Genomic DNA, 16051 nt, shown 5'->3' with positions numbered 1-16051 from the left:
GCCCCCCCCCAATTCATTTATTTATCAAAGGTCGCCCAACACTGTGCATGCCCGTGGTCCTCAGAATGTGACATTCTGCGTTCCTGGGTCCTGTGGTGATACAGGTGGTTGATAGGTGAATGAGTTGTTTTCGTCCATACTTATATATTTATTCCACGATTAGGAAAATGTTACTTTATATGTTTATTCTAATAGCTATTAGAAATTTGTTCCGAGCACACCAAATGCGTGATTTTGTGAGTAGTGCTGCTTAGAAGGAGGTTAGAAGAGAAGGTACTTAAGGAAAAGAAGGGGGTTGATGTGAAGAAAAGCATCGGTCACCCTCGGTGTGACAGGTGGTGTGACTTGGCCAAGCTCCCAGGGGAGGTCTGGGGAGGCCCTGCCAGCTCTGGGGACCAGACGGCTCCGGAGGGCGAGCCCAGGGAGAGTGCTGCCCTACCCCGAGATGGTCATCCTCTCAGGAACTTTGGGCACGTTTGGATGACGTAAGGCCTGCCTCGGGGAGATCAGCTTCCAGATGGAGGTGCTCAGGGCCCCCTGAAGGCCTCCATGTGCATCCTAACCACAGTGGGTGGGCAGCAAGGCTGAGCTGAGGGGCACATCTGTGCCAATGAAATGTCCCGCTCCCAAATCAGACTTATTTAAAGTATTGACTCTTTAAACTGCAAAGCATTAGGATTGCCCCTCCCCCAGGGACATCCCTGTGGAATTACAACATGTTAGGAAATGGTCATTACAGTTCATTCCTGTGGAAGACTTGGGGCTTTTGATATGAAGAAAGAGATGGAGGCCGGTCTGTGTGTCCAAAATGTAATGAAAACCCTAACACACGCATGCACGCTTGCACACACGCAAGTGTACGCACGCACCAGTTTTCAGTAACAGACTCGGTTTCCTCTTTGCTTGTGTCTAAGATAAACCACATGTATAACAAGGTACTGACATTTATTTATAGTATGTTAGCACAGAGGATAAGTTGTTGTAAAAAACTATTAGTCTCTACTTTATGGTGCTATTCTTTACGTGAAAGTGGAAAAAAGGCAAGACAGTGGGATTCTGGTCTCACCCCCTCCTTTCTTCCCACCCTAAACAGCAAACAGAACTGGCCAGATGCCGTTCCTTTCTCCCCCGAGTGAGGGGCGGGGGCCCCAGGCTGAAGTTCCCTGACCCCGTGGCCCTGGTGCCCCACCTTCACGTCCCCAGCGCTCAGTGGGCCACTTCCATGCACCCCTTTGTGTGGGGTGTTATTTTGGCCCCTCCGTGCACGGCAGAGTGTGCCCTCGGCTTTGTCACCTTCCGTCAGAGTTGGACGGCTGGTGGGTGAGAACCCCGTGTTGCCACCGAAACAGGATGTGGGAGCCAGACCCCATCGTAAATTCACGTTGATATGCTGCATGTTTCTGGTTAACGAGACCGTGCAGGGGCGACTGTATGAAATGAAATATATATATGAACAGGGATATTAACCTCAGGAGAGACGGGATTAAGCATGGGGGCAGCCTGGGGGGCCTGGAGCCCTCCAAGTGTTAAGGCCCATGCAGGTGGGTCCCCAGAAAGGGAATTTTCAGGAAACATCCCAACCCTGAATGGTTTTGCTGGGGGCATAGACACAATAGTCTTTTTTAGTGTTCCGACTATGCTCCCGGCACTGGGCTAAGCACTTCACGTGTGTTATTTCACTTTGTCTTCAAAACAAATGGGAATTTTATTACCCCCACTTTATGGATGTGGAACCAAGACTGAGAGGCCGAATCCAGGCCCTGGGGAGCGTGGGTGACTGACCTAGGCTGACACCCCCAACACTGACCTCGCAGACTAGTCTCTGGAGGGTTGCAAAAAGGAGTCATTTCAACCCCACCTTCCGCGTCAGCTGTGGCTTTTCTGAGGTGGTATAGAAGGCCTGGGAACCTCAGGCCATCAATTACCATTTGTTCAGCACAGGCTGAGAGGCCTGTTGGGTCGGTGGTAGCGTGTGAGCTTTGGAGCCACGTGAGATTTGACTGCAAATTTGAGCTCTATTTCCCATTGCTTGTATAATTTAGCCCGGTTAAAAAAAAATCATTTAGGTCCTGGTTTCGCCATCTGTGAAATGGGCACCATCACCCTTTGTCAGGTCACTGGGAGGGTTAAACATAAATGTGATAATGTGTGTGAAGAGCGTTAAGTGATTGTTGTTTCTAGTGTCACTGATATGTGTAGTCTTGTGCCAAGTGAGCTGGAGGGTAGGATAAAGAGGAGACATAGGGGGTTTCCCTAAAGGGGCTGAGAGTACAGTTGGGGACAACACGTTATGCTGTAGGATCATTTTTCTTTGCCAGGCACCTGAATATTGGGCTCAGGACCATGTGCCTTATAAACACCTTCTTATTTTATCCTCAGAGCTACCTTGAAGGATTGTTATGCACAGAGAGGTTACTTAATTTGTCAGGGTCACACAGCAAACCGTGGCACATGGGGATTTGATCCTAAGGTGTCTTTCTTTGGCAATACGCTGCTGCAAGTGAGGCTAACCTAAGTCCAGGGCCAGGGCGGTCAGGGAGAGATTCTTGGAGGAGGTGAGCCTGAGCTCTGGGCAGTGTTTCTGACCAGGGAAGAAGGGTGGGTATGTAGCTGGTGGTCAGGCTGACCCTGGAAATTTGGGCAAGAAGCTTGAAGCCCTGTACCCACAGGCAGAATCCAAAGTAGGGCTGGGTGGGGCCTGGTGGGGTTGCCTCAGATTCCCCCGAGTTTATATCAGTATATTTCCTTGCTTAGGGCAAATGCAATTTGATTTGATTTTCTTGAACTTCATCTTTGAGCAGGAAATGTTTTATTTACATTAAAAGAGAGACCCACAGACTTTAGAAATTTTTGTCCATGAATATCAGTCTTCCTAAAATAAGATTTACATGTCAGTGTAAAAGGAAATCAGAATGTTCTCTGCAGTTGGAGTAGAAACTCATCCCTAGCTCTAGGTTGGAGGCTTCTCTGGAGCTATGTGTGTGGACAGGAAGACCCCATGTCAGAGCGCTAAGCTGTGGGCTCAGTGGGTAGGAGTTGGTCCCTGCTGTCCTTTCACCTTCCCTAGCTCCCACCGCCTCCTTCATGCTACACTCTGGGTCCTTGTTGTGTCCACTTGTTTTTGTCTCTGAGATTGGGATTCATTTAGCATCTTCCATCATACCGTAGTTTGTTCATCCATTCATTCATTCATTCACTCAGCTGTCATTATGTGCCAGCCCCCAAGGGGCACAACAGTGGTAACATTTGTCACCATGGAGTTCATGGTGTGAAGGTTGAAAGTCAAAGTCCAAGTCCGTTTTCTCATCTTTCTCATAATACCTAGCTCAGAGTTAGGTCACCTGAGGCACTCAGTGCTTATTTAAGGAGGAAAAGGCCGAATACACATTGGCAGTATGTCTCAAAAGCCTGAAAATCGGCAAACTCTTTGTCCTAGTAAATCCTGTTTGGGGGAACTAATTCTAAGAAAAATCACTGAGCAGGCTTGCGGCTGTGTTTTATGTGTGCGGATGGCTTTGCAACGTGGCTTGTCTTACAGCCGTAAACAACTAGCAGTGGCCTAGGTATCCAGCAACAGGACATTGGTTAAATTAGTCCTGGAGCCTCCTATGATGGGACTCAGGCCACCATGAATAATATCCGTGTTGGTCCATGTTTTGATGTGAAAAGATGTTCATTGTATATTGCTGAGATAGGAAAGCAGTTTCCAGAACTGGTAGTGTTGTTCAATTGTATGTGTTGTTTCAACTTTCTATCAAGTTGTACCAATGCATTTATACAGGGAAAGTTGTGCTTTTAGTTTCCCCATTTTAACTCACTCACTGTTTCCTAGTTTTCTACATTGTACGTGGAGCGTTTATTTCAGAAACTTTTATAACAAGAAAAAAGATGCTCGATCTAGGACACAGTAAGAGAAGGGCAACGCTGAGTGAATCCTGGGACACGGGGCCTGAGCCTAAATGAGACAAATGGGGTAGGTGGGGAGAGCCGGGAAGGTGCCCCTGCCCCACCCCAGCTTGGCGCCCGCCCCTCCGTGGCACTGCTTCTTTAGCTGGTGACGTGCTGACCGTGCACATCTTTTCCCAGCTCCACGTCCCGCAGTGTCCTGTTCGGTAGCTTGACAGCGGCTGTGGTGGGAGTATTTCACTATAGAAAGTGGCAAACACTGCAAACCAGAGCCCTTTTCCTCCCTGGACCACTGTCTTTTTAAAGATTTACCACACACCACTGTCTCACATGGTTTTCCTTCTCTCCCCAAGGACCTGTGTGCTTGGGAGGAGACCCCAGAGGATGAATTCTCTTCTTGGGTTCCCCTGGAGCTGGCACAGGGAGGGACTTACCGAATCTTCTGTTAATTTCAATCCCTGGGGAAAGAGAGAGAGAGAGAGAGAGAGAGAGAGAGAGAGAGAGAGAGAGAGAGAGAGAGAGAGAGAGAGAGAGAATGAATCAGATTTTACGCTTTCATTGGCTGACCACACTCAATGTGAACCGGAGCTGCTGCTTGCAGAAGTAAAACAAAGGGGGTAAAGAATCCCCAGTCCTGGCTCCACCTCTCCAGGACCTTTGGCAAACTGCTTAGTTTCCTCATCTGTAAAAGGGGGTTAACAAAGGTACTTATCTCATAAGATTGTGTAGGCCAGTGGTTCTCAAACGCTAGCAGGCATCAGAATCACCTGGAATGCTTGTAAAAATACAGATTGCCAGGCCCCACTCCCAGAGATTCTGCGTCCCCCCCAAGCTACTATTGCAGGTCTGGGGACTACATTCGGAGAAGCACTGCTTTGGGCAAGTAAAAGTGTAAAGAGTGCTCATATCAGCACTGTTGAGAGCTCAGCAACATGTAGCTGCTTATTCCTAGAAGAACCATGTGGTAGGGGGCATCGTCTATGAGGACTCCAGGGCTTGGGAGCTAGAGTATTCGAGTTCAGGGCTTCTGTTACCTTGTCTGCCCCCCCCTGGGTGAGCTGCTTCTCTTCTCTGGGACTTTCTTTCCCCTTCTGTGAAATGGGTGAGTAAAGCCTTGACTTTTGGGTAGCAGCTGAGGAAGTACCTGTAAGCGCCCTCTGGGGCTGGGTATTTGTAGCTTTGAGCTAAAGCTACACTTGGAAACATCTCTCTGGCCTTGTGAGCCCATGGGCCGACTTCTGGACAAATGTTCGGACTCTCCGGGCTTTATTGCCTCATCAGAAATGTGGGGATTTTGAGGCCTCCCTTAGGTGGGGGCGGGGAGGATTAAATGGGAGCCTGTAGGTGGGATGCTTGGCATGAGGCCTGGGGCCACTGGGGCTCAGTGAAGGTTGCTCTTCTGGGGGAGAGTCCTGGGTCTGGCCCAGATCTACTCTCGTTGGACGCACCCCTAAGAGTAGTGTAAGGTGTGTGTGTGTGTGAATGTGTGTGGTATGTGTGTGCCGTGAAGAGGTGTTTGAACGGAAGGGGAGCTATGGACCAGGACAGAGAAGGCCAATAGCTTTTAACCCACTTTGTTGAGCCTTTTGAAGCTGCATCTGTGCCTAGTAAGAAAGAGTGCCTTGATTAATTAGCAATGCCTACCACGGGTGCAGGATAGGGGAGCTGGGGCAGGTGTGCCGCTTGTGTTCTATCCCTGGTCAAGTGAAAAACCCATTTTTTGAGTACTTAAAGAAAACTTGACATGTTTCACATTTATTACCCTATGTTTTCCATCATCACCATCATTTTCATTTTATTAGGGAAGAGTGGAGGAAAGGAATCAAATTTCTGTAAGGTTCCCCAAAATATAGATTCTGCTGAGCCTGTAGCTTCTGTTCCTTCTGCAGATATCTCCCAGTTCTCCTTTGGGGTGTGTGGGGTGCAGACGAGGGGACCCGGGAGGGAGAGGGAGATGAACTGGCACAGAAGCTGAGCCCTTGGCTGTGACCTCCAGATGGTCCCACACTTAGGGACACCTTCCCTGCACCGTGGCGGGGACTAGAAGGCAGTGATGCCAAAAGATCCATGGCCCTCCCTGAGCCCTTCCTGCGGGGGTTAGGGTTGGATCTCGGTGGGAAACTTGATCTCACTGTTCGAGCCCTCCCTCTTTACCTGCAGAGTGAAACCTGGCCAGCCACCGCAGGGGGAGAAGGGGCAGCTTGAGTTATCGCAGTAACGCTAATATTGACTGCGTGTTCGCCTTGAGCCATGTGCTTCGGGAATACCACTGCATTTAGTCTTCTCGACACTCCTGTGATGTGTACTAGCGTTACCCCCATTTACACAGGAGGCCACCGAAGGTCAGAGCGGGTCAAGCGTCTTGCCCCAGATCTGACAGCCTGTAAGTGGCAGAGCTAGGGATGGTCCTGGGGAGCCCTATTTCAGAGCCCACTCCCCGAATCCCTTCATTCTATAGCTTCTCTCCAGATACCCTTATCCCACTCACCTGTCCTGCTAGCTGAGCTCTGTGGATGACTTCTGGAAGAGCCACTTTCCTGGTGAGGATGGACCAACTTCTATTCTGGAGTTCTTGGACTACTCCTAGAGCCCTGTGTGCTTCCCTGCATTGTAGATAAACAAGGCAAGGAGAGAAAGGGAAGACAGTGGCCGAGCGAGATCTAGGCTTCCTACCCCTCTGCCCAAGATAGGCCAGGGGAACAATTTATGAAAAATTTTCAGTAACCTTTCATGTTTTCATAGGTGCTGGTTCTAAAGTATGCATTTAAGGGGAAAGTTAAATATTACCAAAATTGCTGTAAAAATATATTACAAAGCAGCCGACTTGTGGACCCACCCACTATCTCTCAGTAAGTCTGTGCAACAGTTTTTCCTCCAGCTTTGGGACATACCACCTTTGTGTGTGTGTGTGTGTGTGTGTGTGTGTGTGTGTGTGTGTATTTAAAAGCACTAGATCTGATGGCAGAAGGCTTCTGTTTAGGAGCCATGTTCTCCAAAAATAGATTGCTTTAAATCCTAGACCCATCTTCCTGGTGGTGAGGTCCTCAGGTGACAGGGGTGTGGACAGACTGATGGGAGAGTGCATAGTCTCAGCCCTTCTTGCACCCTGGCTCTGGGCAGGCGCACATGGAGGAGAATGGCAGGTGGTCTTACCTGCATCATTTAAAGGGTTAGTTTCCTCTCTTTTCAGCAAATGGCCAGGGAATCGTGGAGTTAAATTAATGGGTTTGTGATGTTACCCTGTTGCGAGGTCTTGGTTCCTCTGAGGGTCTGAGCTTGGTGTTAGGGGGCTGGCGTTGGGGCTTGGGTAGTTTTAGCTTTGGCTGCAGAAGGCCTGTACTCTTCCATGCCATGACTCTCCCAAGCCCATCCACTGCCTGTCCCCCATCCCCACCAGAGAGGAGCCTGGAAAGTGTGGGCCCACTGGTTGAGTTTGCCCCCGACCCTGGTCATTTTGCCCTGAAGCCTGATGCCAGAGATGGGCATGGGCTATGCTTTATAGCACATCTGTGTGAATTAGAAGAAAGGCCAGTTGTGCCTTTGTGCAAAAACACTGGGTACCCCTTCCTCTGGACATTCATAGCCCTGCACCAGAACAGATAGACTGTGGGCTAAATTTCAACCCTCTCTCACCACCTCTGCTGGGCCTCTTGTGCAGTGCACAACCTGCACAGCTGTACACAATAGTCTTTCCTGCTTTACACTTTTTCGTTCCTTGAGCTTGCTTAGTACTAAGTCAGGAGTGATGCTCCATTTCATGCTTGACAATGAGTCTGGGCTCTCAATGCGTCCTTTACTCTCCTGGGCCCTGGGCTGGTGTGGGTGAGGGCGTTTCCCCAAGGCTGAGCCGAGGAGAGCTGCCATGTGCCCCTTGCTGGGCTCACCACCTCTGCTGGGGCAGGGATGCCTCTAGGGAGCCTCTGTCAGGCCAGGCTAGTCACAACCCTTCCCTAAGGGTAAGATGATCCCTGGGACAAAAGCCAACAAAGCATGGAGTGGTCCCTTCAGACCCTGGGACCACCAGCCAGAGGTGGGGCCAGCTGTGAAGACTCCTCAAATAAAGCCTTTATTGGAGGGGCAGATTCTAGATCTTTTTGATGAAAACTATGGATCCTTTCCCCAGAGAAGTGCCTAGCTGCACACTTGTCCAGAGGCTTACATCCAGGAGCAGGGCCTTCTCAGATCCTTGAAGACAGGCTGAGCAGCTGGCCTGTTGTGGATTTTGCGGTAGGGAAGGGGGCTTTTGGGGCCCTGCTGCCCTGCTGGAGGCCTCCTCTGATCCTCGGATCGATGCCTGCCTCTGTTTGTCTCTCTCGTTCACCTCCTGACACCGTCTGCCTTAGCACTTGTGCTTGAGCTTTTCTGCCTCTAACCTACACCTTGTCTGTCAACCCAGATCCTGCCTGACTTTGGTCAACCTCCATGTGTGGCCCCAGTCCTGCCCTGGTTCTAGGGCCCCGTTTCCAGCCTCCCACCTCAGCCCCTTGCCTCCCCTTTCTTTTCCCTTCTGCAGCTCCATCTCCACTTCATTTTCAAGGTAATGGGGAGCCCCGAGGAGAGGATACTCCTCCCCAGGCCAGGAGCAAGTGGCACTGGGGAGGTGGCTTATACAGGTGCTCACCTAGCACCACCTGCCCCTGCTGGAGGGTTCTGTAAGTCCAGAGGCCCAGCACACAGGCTTTGGATCTCACTGGCATCTCATTGATGGTGGCAGGGTCATCCTGGTGCATAGACGGGCAAGCTATGGGTACTCCCAGAGTAGGGGGGTTGTGGTCGCTTATGAGCCCACTCCTGAGTTGGGGAGACAGCATCTGGCGGGACTCACAGGTGTATACACCCATGGGGCAGTCAGCCATCAGAGCATGTGATCCCAGAGTTGAGAGAGAACACAGAGTTCTGATCTGTCTGATGCCCTGAGAGAGCCTCAGAATCTTTCTTAACACACCCCAGGAACCATGGTGAATACACTTTGTGCACTCTTCCATGTGTACATCAGCCCTGCACCTCCATTCCTTGCATACACACTTTGTCACGTATCCCCTCGTTTGCTGCTGCACCCCTACCCTGTGTGTTCTCACTCACTCTGTGCCCCGTCCGCATGTGTATACACTTGTCCCCACGCGCCCTCCCTTTGTGTACATTCTGGCCTTGTGCACCCACCCTGTGCTTACCACGCCCATCATTCACAGGATTGGATCTCCCTGTGCTCCCCTTGAGGCTGGGCACGGCGGGGGTGTGTACTTTGGCCTCAGTGGTGCCAAGTATCTTATAAATTAAAAAGTTAGAGGTGCAGTCTGGGGGAGTCCCCAGAAGGCCCCTAGCTCCCTTGGCTGCCTGGGCAGCCCCTTGGGGTGTTGTCCGTATAAAGTGGGCCAGGGGATGGGATGTCAGTGGGGTGAATGCCAGCAGTTGTAAGAAAGTGCATTCGTGCCCATGTCACTGTGCGAGTTGGCCCATGGGCTCCTCCTTGCTGTGAGGGACGTGGTTCTGGGGATGCTGGTGTGTGATGCGGCCGTTTGCCTGTAATCATGTCTGTCACTTTGGAATTCCCCAGCCGGCGGCGTTGGGTCACTCTCCTCCTCTTCCCACCTCTGCACTCTTATCGTCCCCGGAAGCAGAGCCTTGAATCCTCCCAAGAGCTCCAGAATAGCAGATGTTTTCTCATTCTCCTTCCCACAATGGCTGAAGCCAAATCTTGGGGGAGGGATGGGTTTGGCATCCTCCGGTTCAACGACTTGGAAGGTCACACTTCCCAACCAAAGAACTGAGTGGACCCAAGTGTGGGGACTTTTGCCCTGATACCTGGAGTACGCTGAGGGCAGAGGGAGAACTAGGGTCGTGCATCATGTCTTGGTCCTAGGTACCCACACAGATCTTGTTGACAGTGTCCTATGAGATGGTAGCGTGATGACCTTACAGATCGGCAGCAACCTCTCAATAGAAGCAATGTATATATTACATTTTAAAGTAAGTAAACGATGAAATGTGAAGGAAACTGATTTTCAGGTGTGGTCCTGAAAGCTGCTAACAACTGCTCCTTTCATGCATGGCCTGCTTCCGATCGCCTTAAGCATTATCCGCCTGTGTTTCGGAGGCTGTCTGGCTGGAATCAGCTTAGTGGGTAATATCAATTTAGTCTGACTTGAGGTCTCGATTCGTATTTACAAAGCTGCATATTTGAAAACCCCACCCCAGCTGTAACTAGCTAAGTCAAACAATAGCTTTGGTCCCAACCTAGATCTCTCTGCATTTCGTTGTCTTGATGTCGAGTTTCTACTCTCAGAATGCAAACTTGGGAGAGAGAGAGCCCTTGGTTAGCATTCGTTGGCCTCTGCTCAGTGACGTGGATGTGCCCTCTTGGGCGAGCTGCTTCTGAGGGTTAAAAGAAAACATGTTCTCTGAGGCTCTATGGGGGGGCTGGTGTAAGATCACGCGTAGACAATAAAGAGGGTCAGAGTCACGCAGAGCAGGACTTGTTAATTCCGAGAGCTGTTCCAGCCCTGGCACCAAACCCACCTGAGTGCTTGAGCCACTGTTCCAGTGGATGACAGCCATCATCACACTGAATCTTCCCAATAACCCTGTGCCTTAGGTACCATTTTTACCTCTGTTTTTGAGATGGGAGAACTGAAGCCTAGAGGTTGAACAATTTGCTCAAGGTCATGAAATGAGAGGCAGAATCGGGGTTTGAAGCCCGTGTCTGACCACAAGCCAACCTGCTTGTTCCTCTCCCAGCTCGGCTGCCCAGCATGCTGTGTACCTGCCTTCTGAGGGGCAGGTTGGTGTTGCTGCTTTCCAGTCCTGAGCTGCTAGGATTCTGGACAGCATCCTCTGTATCTCAGGTGGACACAGGAGCAGCCTTCGAGATGGACAGTCCTGGGTTCCAGCCCCAACGTTGTGTGGACTCTTTCTAGCTGTAGGACCTCCGACGTGTCACATCACCTCTCAAAGTGTGTTGATGGGGGATTAAACACACTGAGAGCAGTGCCTGGCTCACAGTGTGTGCCCACGTAGAGACAGCGACATTGCGAAGAGAACAGGGAGGTACGTGGTGGCTTCAGCCTGCACGTGTGTAGAACTTCAGAGCCCATTAAATCTGAAAAATACTGTGTATGCACATTTCTGGCTTAAACAAAGTTCCATTTTACAAAGTCCATAACCCAGTTTAATATTATTACATGCCCTAGACTGGGATTAATTCCAGGACAAGAGCTTTATTATGCTGTATAGAATTTCTCCCGTGTTCTCCTAGTGTATGGCCTCCACGGCCACCAGCCTGGTCTCACACACCAGGCCGCAGGGTAGTGGGGACACCCCGTCCCTCCCCAGCTTCATTCTGTGGCCTCTGGGGTGGAGTGGAGAAGTGAGTTTCTTTCTTTCTTTTTTCAAAAATAAATTTATTTACTTATTTTGGCTGCATTATGTCTTCGTTGCTGTGCGCGGGCTTTCTCTAGTTGCGGTGAGCGGGGGCTACTTTTCATTGCGGTGCCCGGGCTTCTCATTGCAGTGGCTTCTCTTGTTGCGTAGCATGGGCTCTAGGTGCGCGGGCTTCAGTAGTTGGGGCACGTGGGCTCTAGAGCACAGGTTCAGTAGTTGTGGTGCACGGGCTTAGTTGATCCGCGGCATGGGGGATCTTCCCGGACCAGGGCTCGAACCCTTGTCGCCTGCATTGGCAGGTGGATTCTTAACCACTGCACCACCAGGGAAGTCCGGTGAGTTGCTTTCTGATGTCACTGGCCCAGGACTGCTGACCACGGAAGAGTCGACCCCAGCATGTCCTGAGGTCTGTCTGTGGGTCAGCTCTCAGTGTAGAGGATAGCACACCATGCTTTGCCAACCTCTGAGAATCACTTGTTTGTTTCTTGGAATCATCGAGAAAGCCTTCACATCTCAGTGGTGGTCTAAGGGCTCTTGGTAGGAGGTCAGTGTCTGGAGGACCAGGGAGAGGACTGAGTCTTCACTCTACTCCTGTGAGTGTCAAATGGCTTTATCCCAAGTGGGTACTCTGATTATAGATAGTAATGGCCTGTAGCACTGTGTGGAGAAAGATTCTTATGCTGCGTCTTGTTTGAGGCAGTGCTGTAATAGATCTGTGATGTCCGCCAGGGGCACGAGGATGGGGGAACCATACAGATATAGCACTTATTTGCTGTTTATGTTTTGTTCTGATTATTTTACATCTCTGTGAAACCAACAAAGGCCTCTTTGTAGGCTTGACCCCTTTGCCCCCTGATCATGGGTATTATAGGGACCGCCACAAATGATCCTTCCTCCTTGCCCCGTACCCCACCCCAATGACCTGTTTGCACAGATTTAAAACTCACAGGCCCGTCTCTGTTCTCTCTTTTAGTTGAAGAGGGGGAGGCCTCGGACTTCTCGCTTCCCTGGGATTCCTCCGTGACAGCATCAGGTAAATGCCCAGGGACTGGTGGGAGAGTTGGTGGGGGGTCCTGGGGGGCAGGCTCAGGAACTCAGAAAGCCACCTAGCTGGTTATGGAACATATTCTTCCTGTCACATTCCTATCTCCGGTCCACATTACCCCGTGCAACACGATTTTTATATCAGTTCCATATGGTCAATAAAATCTATTACATACAGAGACTACTATGCCTTTATTCCCCTGGGGACCGTGTTTCTATCTTGTGGGCACATTCAGATGGGCCACCACACCCCCACTACACAGGCTTTAAAGCTCCCTGCCCTGGGCGTCGCTGCACATTCATTCCAACCTAACTGCATAAAAGCCTTTTTTTTTTTTTTTTTTTGCGGTACGCGGGCCTCTCACTGCTGTGGCCTCTCCCGTTGCGGAGCACAGGCTCCGGACGCGCAGGCTCAGCGGCCACGGCTCACGGGCCCAGCCGCTCTGCGGCATGTGGGATCCTCCCGGACTGGGGCACGAACCCGTGCCCTCTGCATCGGCAGGCGGACTCTCAACCACAGCGCCACCAGGGAAGCCCTATAAAAGCCATTTTAATAGGACATTTAAACTCCAATCAAAATAGAATTCCTATATTTGCCTTCCGAGAAGGGGCTGCATTGCACTCTTGGGCATGCAGACCCGAGCCCAGGCCTCCAGGAGTTGGTAATAGGGGGAGGTCAGACTTTTGGGGTTCCTGGCCATTGGGGGGTGATGGAGGTGACTTGGTAGTCAGGGGACTTGGGTTTTGCAGCTCAGTTCTGCCCTAGCTAAGTTCCTTCCTGTGCCTCAGTTTCCCCAGCTATACAAAGAGGTGATGAATGAGGTTTTTGTGACTGTAAAGTTCTGTAATTGGGAGCTGCCCATGGAGCTTGGGATGGGAACTGGCTTGGGGTCCTTGGGAGCTCCTGAGTGGAGGGCACGGTGCTCCTGTTGGCCGTGCATCCAGCTAGCACCTTCCTTGGCAGCAGGGCTCTGGCTTCCTGTCTGGCCGGCGCCAGGCTCTCCTGCCTTGTCTCCTGTCCCAGGATCCTGACCACCTGGCTCTAGCTACACAGGGGAGAATCTTGGGCCTGAGAAGACCTACGAGGGAGTCATTTAGTCCCACTGCCTTCTCTTTTAGGTGTGGAAACTGAGGCAAGGAGGGAGGTATGATCTGGGTCAGTAGTTCCAAGAACGAGGTGTTAGGCAACAGGCATATGAACATTTAACACTTGAATGGTTACACATTGAATTTGTGATTTTATGGCCACGTGTGAGTTAAGATGATACGGAAGTCATTTAAGTGAGAAAATTGAGTTGACAGAGTTTTAAGTGATAGTATGTAATGCTTGGAGTCAGCAAAAATCATGAAGGTGGTTCCCAGATGACTGAAATTTGGGAAATGCTGGTATAGACTGGGCAGAAGGGGAGTGGGTGCCAGCACGCGAACCCGGGTTCCCGGACTCCTAGTCCAGTGCTCTTCGCAGCAGGATCTGTGCTGATTGGGGAGTCTGAAGGGTCCTGGCTGGGTCCTGGCTGACCCAGGCTTGGGCACTGTTGTGTGTGCAGGTGCCTGGCCCTTGGTGACAGGGGCTCCCTCCAGGGCAGGGGCTTTGTCTGAAGGCAGAATTGGGGAGGCGCTCAAATTCTTGGGAGGAGAGTCCAGAGTTAGGACAGGCCTTGGGGTCCACACTGGGTAGGATAGGGGAAGGGGCTGTGTGGTCCCTGCCCTGTGGCCTTCTGTGCGGGAGAGATGCACTCCCCATGGCTGGAGGACACACAGTGAGGTTATAAAGCTCCACATCTCCTCCAGGCGCGCTGACAGACTTGGGGGCCCACATGCTCAGGCATGCAGCCAGCTCTGAAGAGGGTCCCCGCTCTGCTCCGAGCCCCCGCACCAGGAAAGCGCCCAGCCTGGTCGTGTCCCTATAAAGTCCTCCCTCCCAGCTGTTTTCCCCGTGGTGTCAGTGGCGATAGGACAGTCGAGGACAGCCGCGGGGTGCCAGGAGGGTGCTGGCAGTGTTGTGGTGGATGGAGAGCCCGGTGCAGGGAGCGTCAAGCGCCTGGGCTGCGTCCCTAGGGCCGGCCTGCAGAAGGCAGGGCAGCGCCAAGGGGCTGCGTGGGGGCCTGCGTTCTGCGGTGCTCCGAGGCCACAGTGGAATGGACAGCCCTCGGGCCTCTGGGGGCGCTCGGGAGTGGCGAAGGTTGTGGGACTTGCCCATTTCCAGCCAAGAGCTGAGCATGCCCCACGCGCGTGTGCGGGAAGAGGTGCACCGCTCCTTGTGAGTCCCTCCAGCCCTCAGAGACTCCCTGGTGCCAGTCAGCTTTGTTTTCTTTTTCTTTCTTTTTTTTTTTTTTTTTGCGGTACGCGGGCCTCTCACTGTTGTGGCCTCTCCCGTTGCGGAGCACAGGCTCCGAACGCGCAGGCTCAGCGGCCATGGCTCACGGACCCAGCCGCTCCGCGGCATGTGGGATCCTCCCGGACCGGGGCACGAACCCGCATCCCCTGCATCGGCAGGCGGACTCTCAACCACTGTGCCACCAGGGAAGCCCCCATGCCAGTCAGCTTTGGATCGTCTGCTCGGAGATGGGGAAAGGGAGGGCAGAGCATCCCGGGCATTGGATAGTCCACAGCCGGGCAATGGATTGTTTTGTTTTCTTTGGCCTGTTGCTGAAGATCTTTTCACAGTGCATTCATGTGATAAATTTTCCTTCCCAATTCTGCTGGGCTTGGGCTATTAAAGTCAGCTTGTATTCCCTGAGCATGGGGCTTGTGAGATGGAGCGAATCCCGGGTGGCAGGATGAGATCGGTTTGGGAGGCAGCCCTGGAGCCGGGCATGGCTGTTTAGTGAACCCTTACTTGGTATGTGCCAGGGCATGGAGCAAAGCTTCACCTCCAGTATCTCATTGGGCCACCACGACAACCCTCTGAGGTGGGTGCTATTTCCAGCAGCAACTCCAGAATTTCTCCACGGGCTGGTTGGGGGCCGCCCTCTGGTAGAGGACAGGGCCAAAGGCCTGGCTGAAGCTGCTTTAGTATAATGCTTTTCATGAAGCTGAGAAAATGTCACGTGGCCGCATCAGAAAGTGGGGGCAGGTGCCAAAGAAGATGATAGGGGAGCAAAGCCTCCCAAGCCACCCTTGGCACTGTTGCTGAGAATTGCCGTCCTCATTTGGCAGATGAGGGAAGGAGGCTTGGAGCAGTATGGTAGTGGGTCCACAGTCCCCAGCCAGCATGCTGTGGAGAAGGGACTCGAACCCAAGTCCTCCTGCAGCCAGAGCCTGGGGTTTAACCTCTGCACCACCTGACACTGGCTGGTAGACAGCTGAGCAGAGACCCGAAGGCATCATGGGGGCTTTGGGAAGGTCCCTGGCGGCACAGGACCCATGGTGGCCACGGAGGATCTTTTAGCTCATCAGTCTGGAGGAATGCAGGGTGAGGTGAAGAGGGTGGGCGGAGAGCATCTAACTAGGAGGGCAGAACTTTGAGCACCGGGCAGCTCCTCTTTGTGGGGACCCAGGCTGCCTGGGGTGCAAACTTCTCCTTGCCTGCTTTTCCTGGCTCTGGGAATGTGATGGAGAACTCCAATAAAGAAGCAGAATGCACAGTGGTGTCCGCTCTCCGCGGGGACCCTGTGACCACTGCCCCCAGCAACAACCTGGCCTGCTTTGTCTGTGCCCTTGAGTCGGGGCCCTGACAGTCATGGAGAGCCTGGCTTGGCAGGGAGGGGAGCAAAGTGATCGG

The 16051-nt window shown here is 52.1% G+C and overlaps 1 protein-coding gene across 2 annotated transcripts in view; it reads left to right on the top strand.

Moving 5' to 3' along the window:
• Positions 1 to 16051, top strand: part of ZNF423 (zinc finger protein 423) — a 328197-nt gene that overhangs the window by 46544 nt on the left and 265602 nt on the right. For both annotated transcript variants that reach the window (XM_059044776.2, XM_067018596.1), the window contains exon 2: positions 12257 to 12316. In XM_059044776.2, the coding sequence (XP_058900759.1) occupies positions 12257 to 12316 (60 nt within the window). The remainder of the gene's footprint in view (positions 1 to 12256; positions 12317 to 16051) is intronic.

This window comes from Kogia breviceps, chromosome 18 (assembly GCF_026419965.1).
Source record: "Kogia breviceps isolate mKogBre1 chromosome 18, mKogBre1 haplotype 1, whole genome shotgun sequence".
NCBI classification, from domain to species: domain Eukaryota; kingdom Metazoa; phylum Chordata; class Mammalia; order Artiodactyla; family Physeteridae; genus Kogia; species Kogia breviceps.
This window is presented reverse-complemented; position numbering and strand designations above follow the sequence as displayed.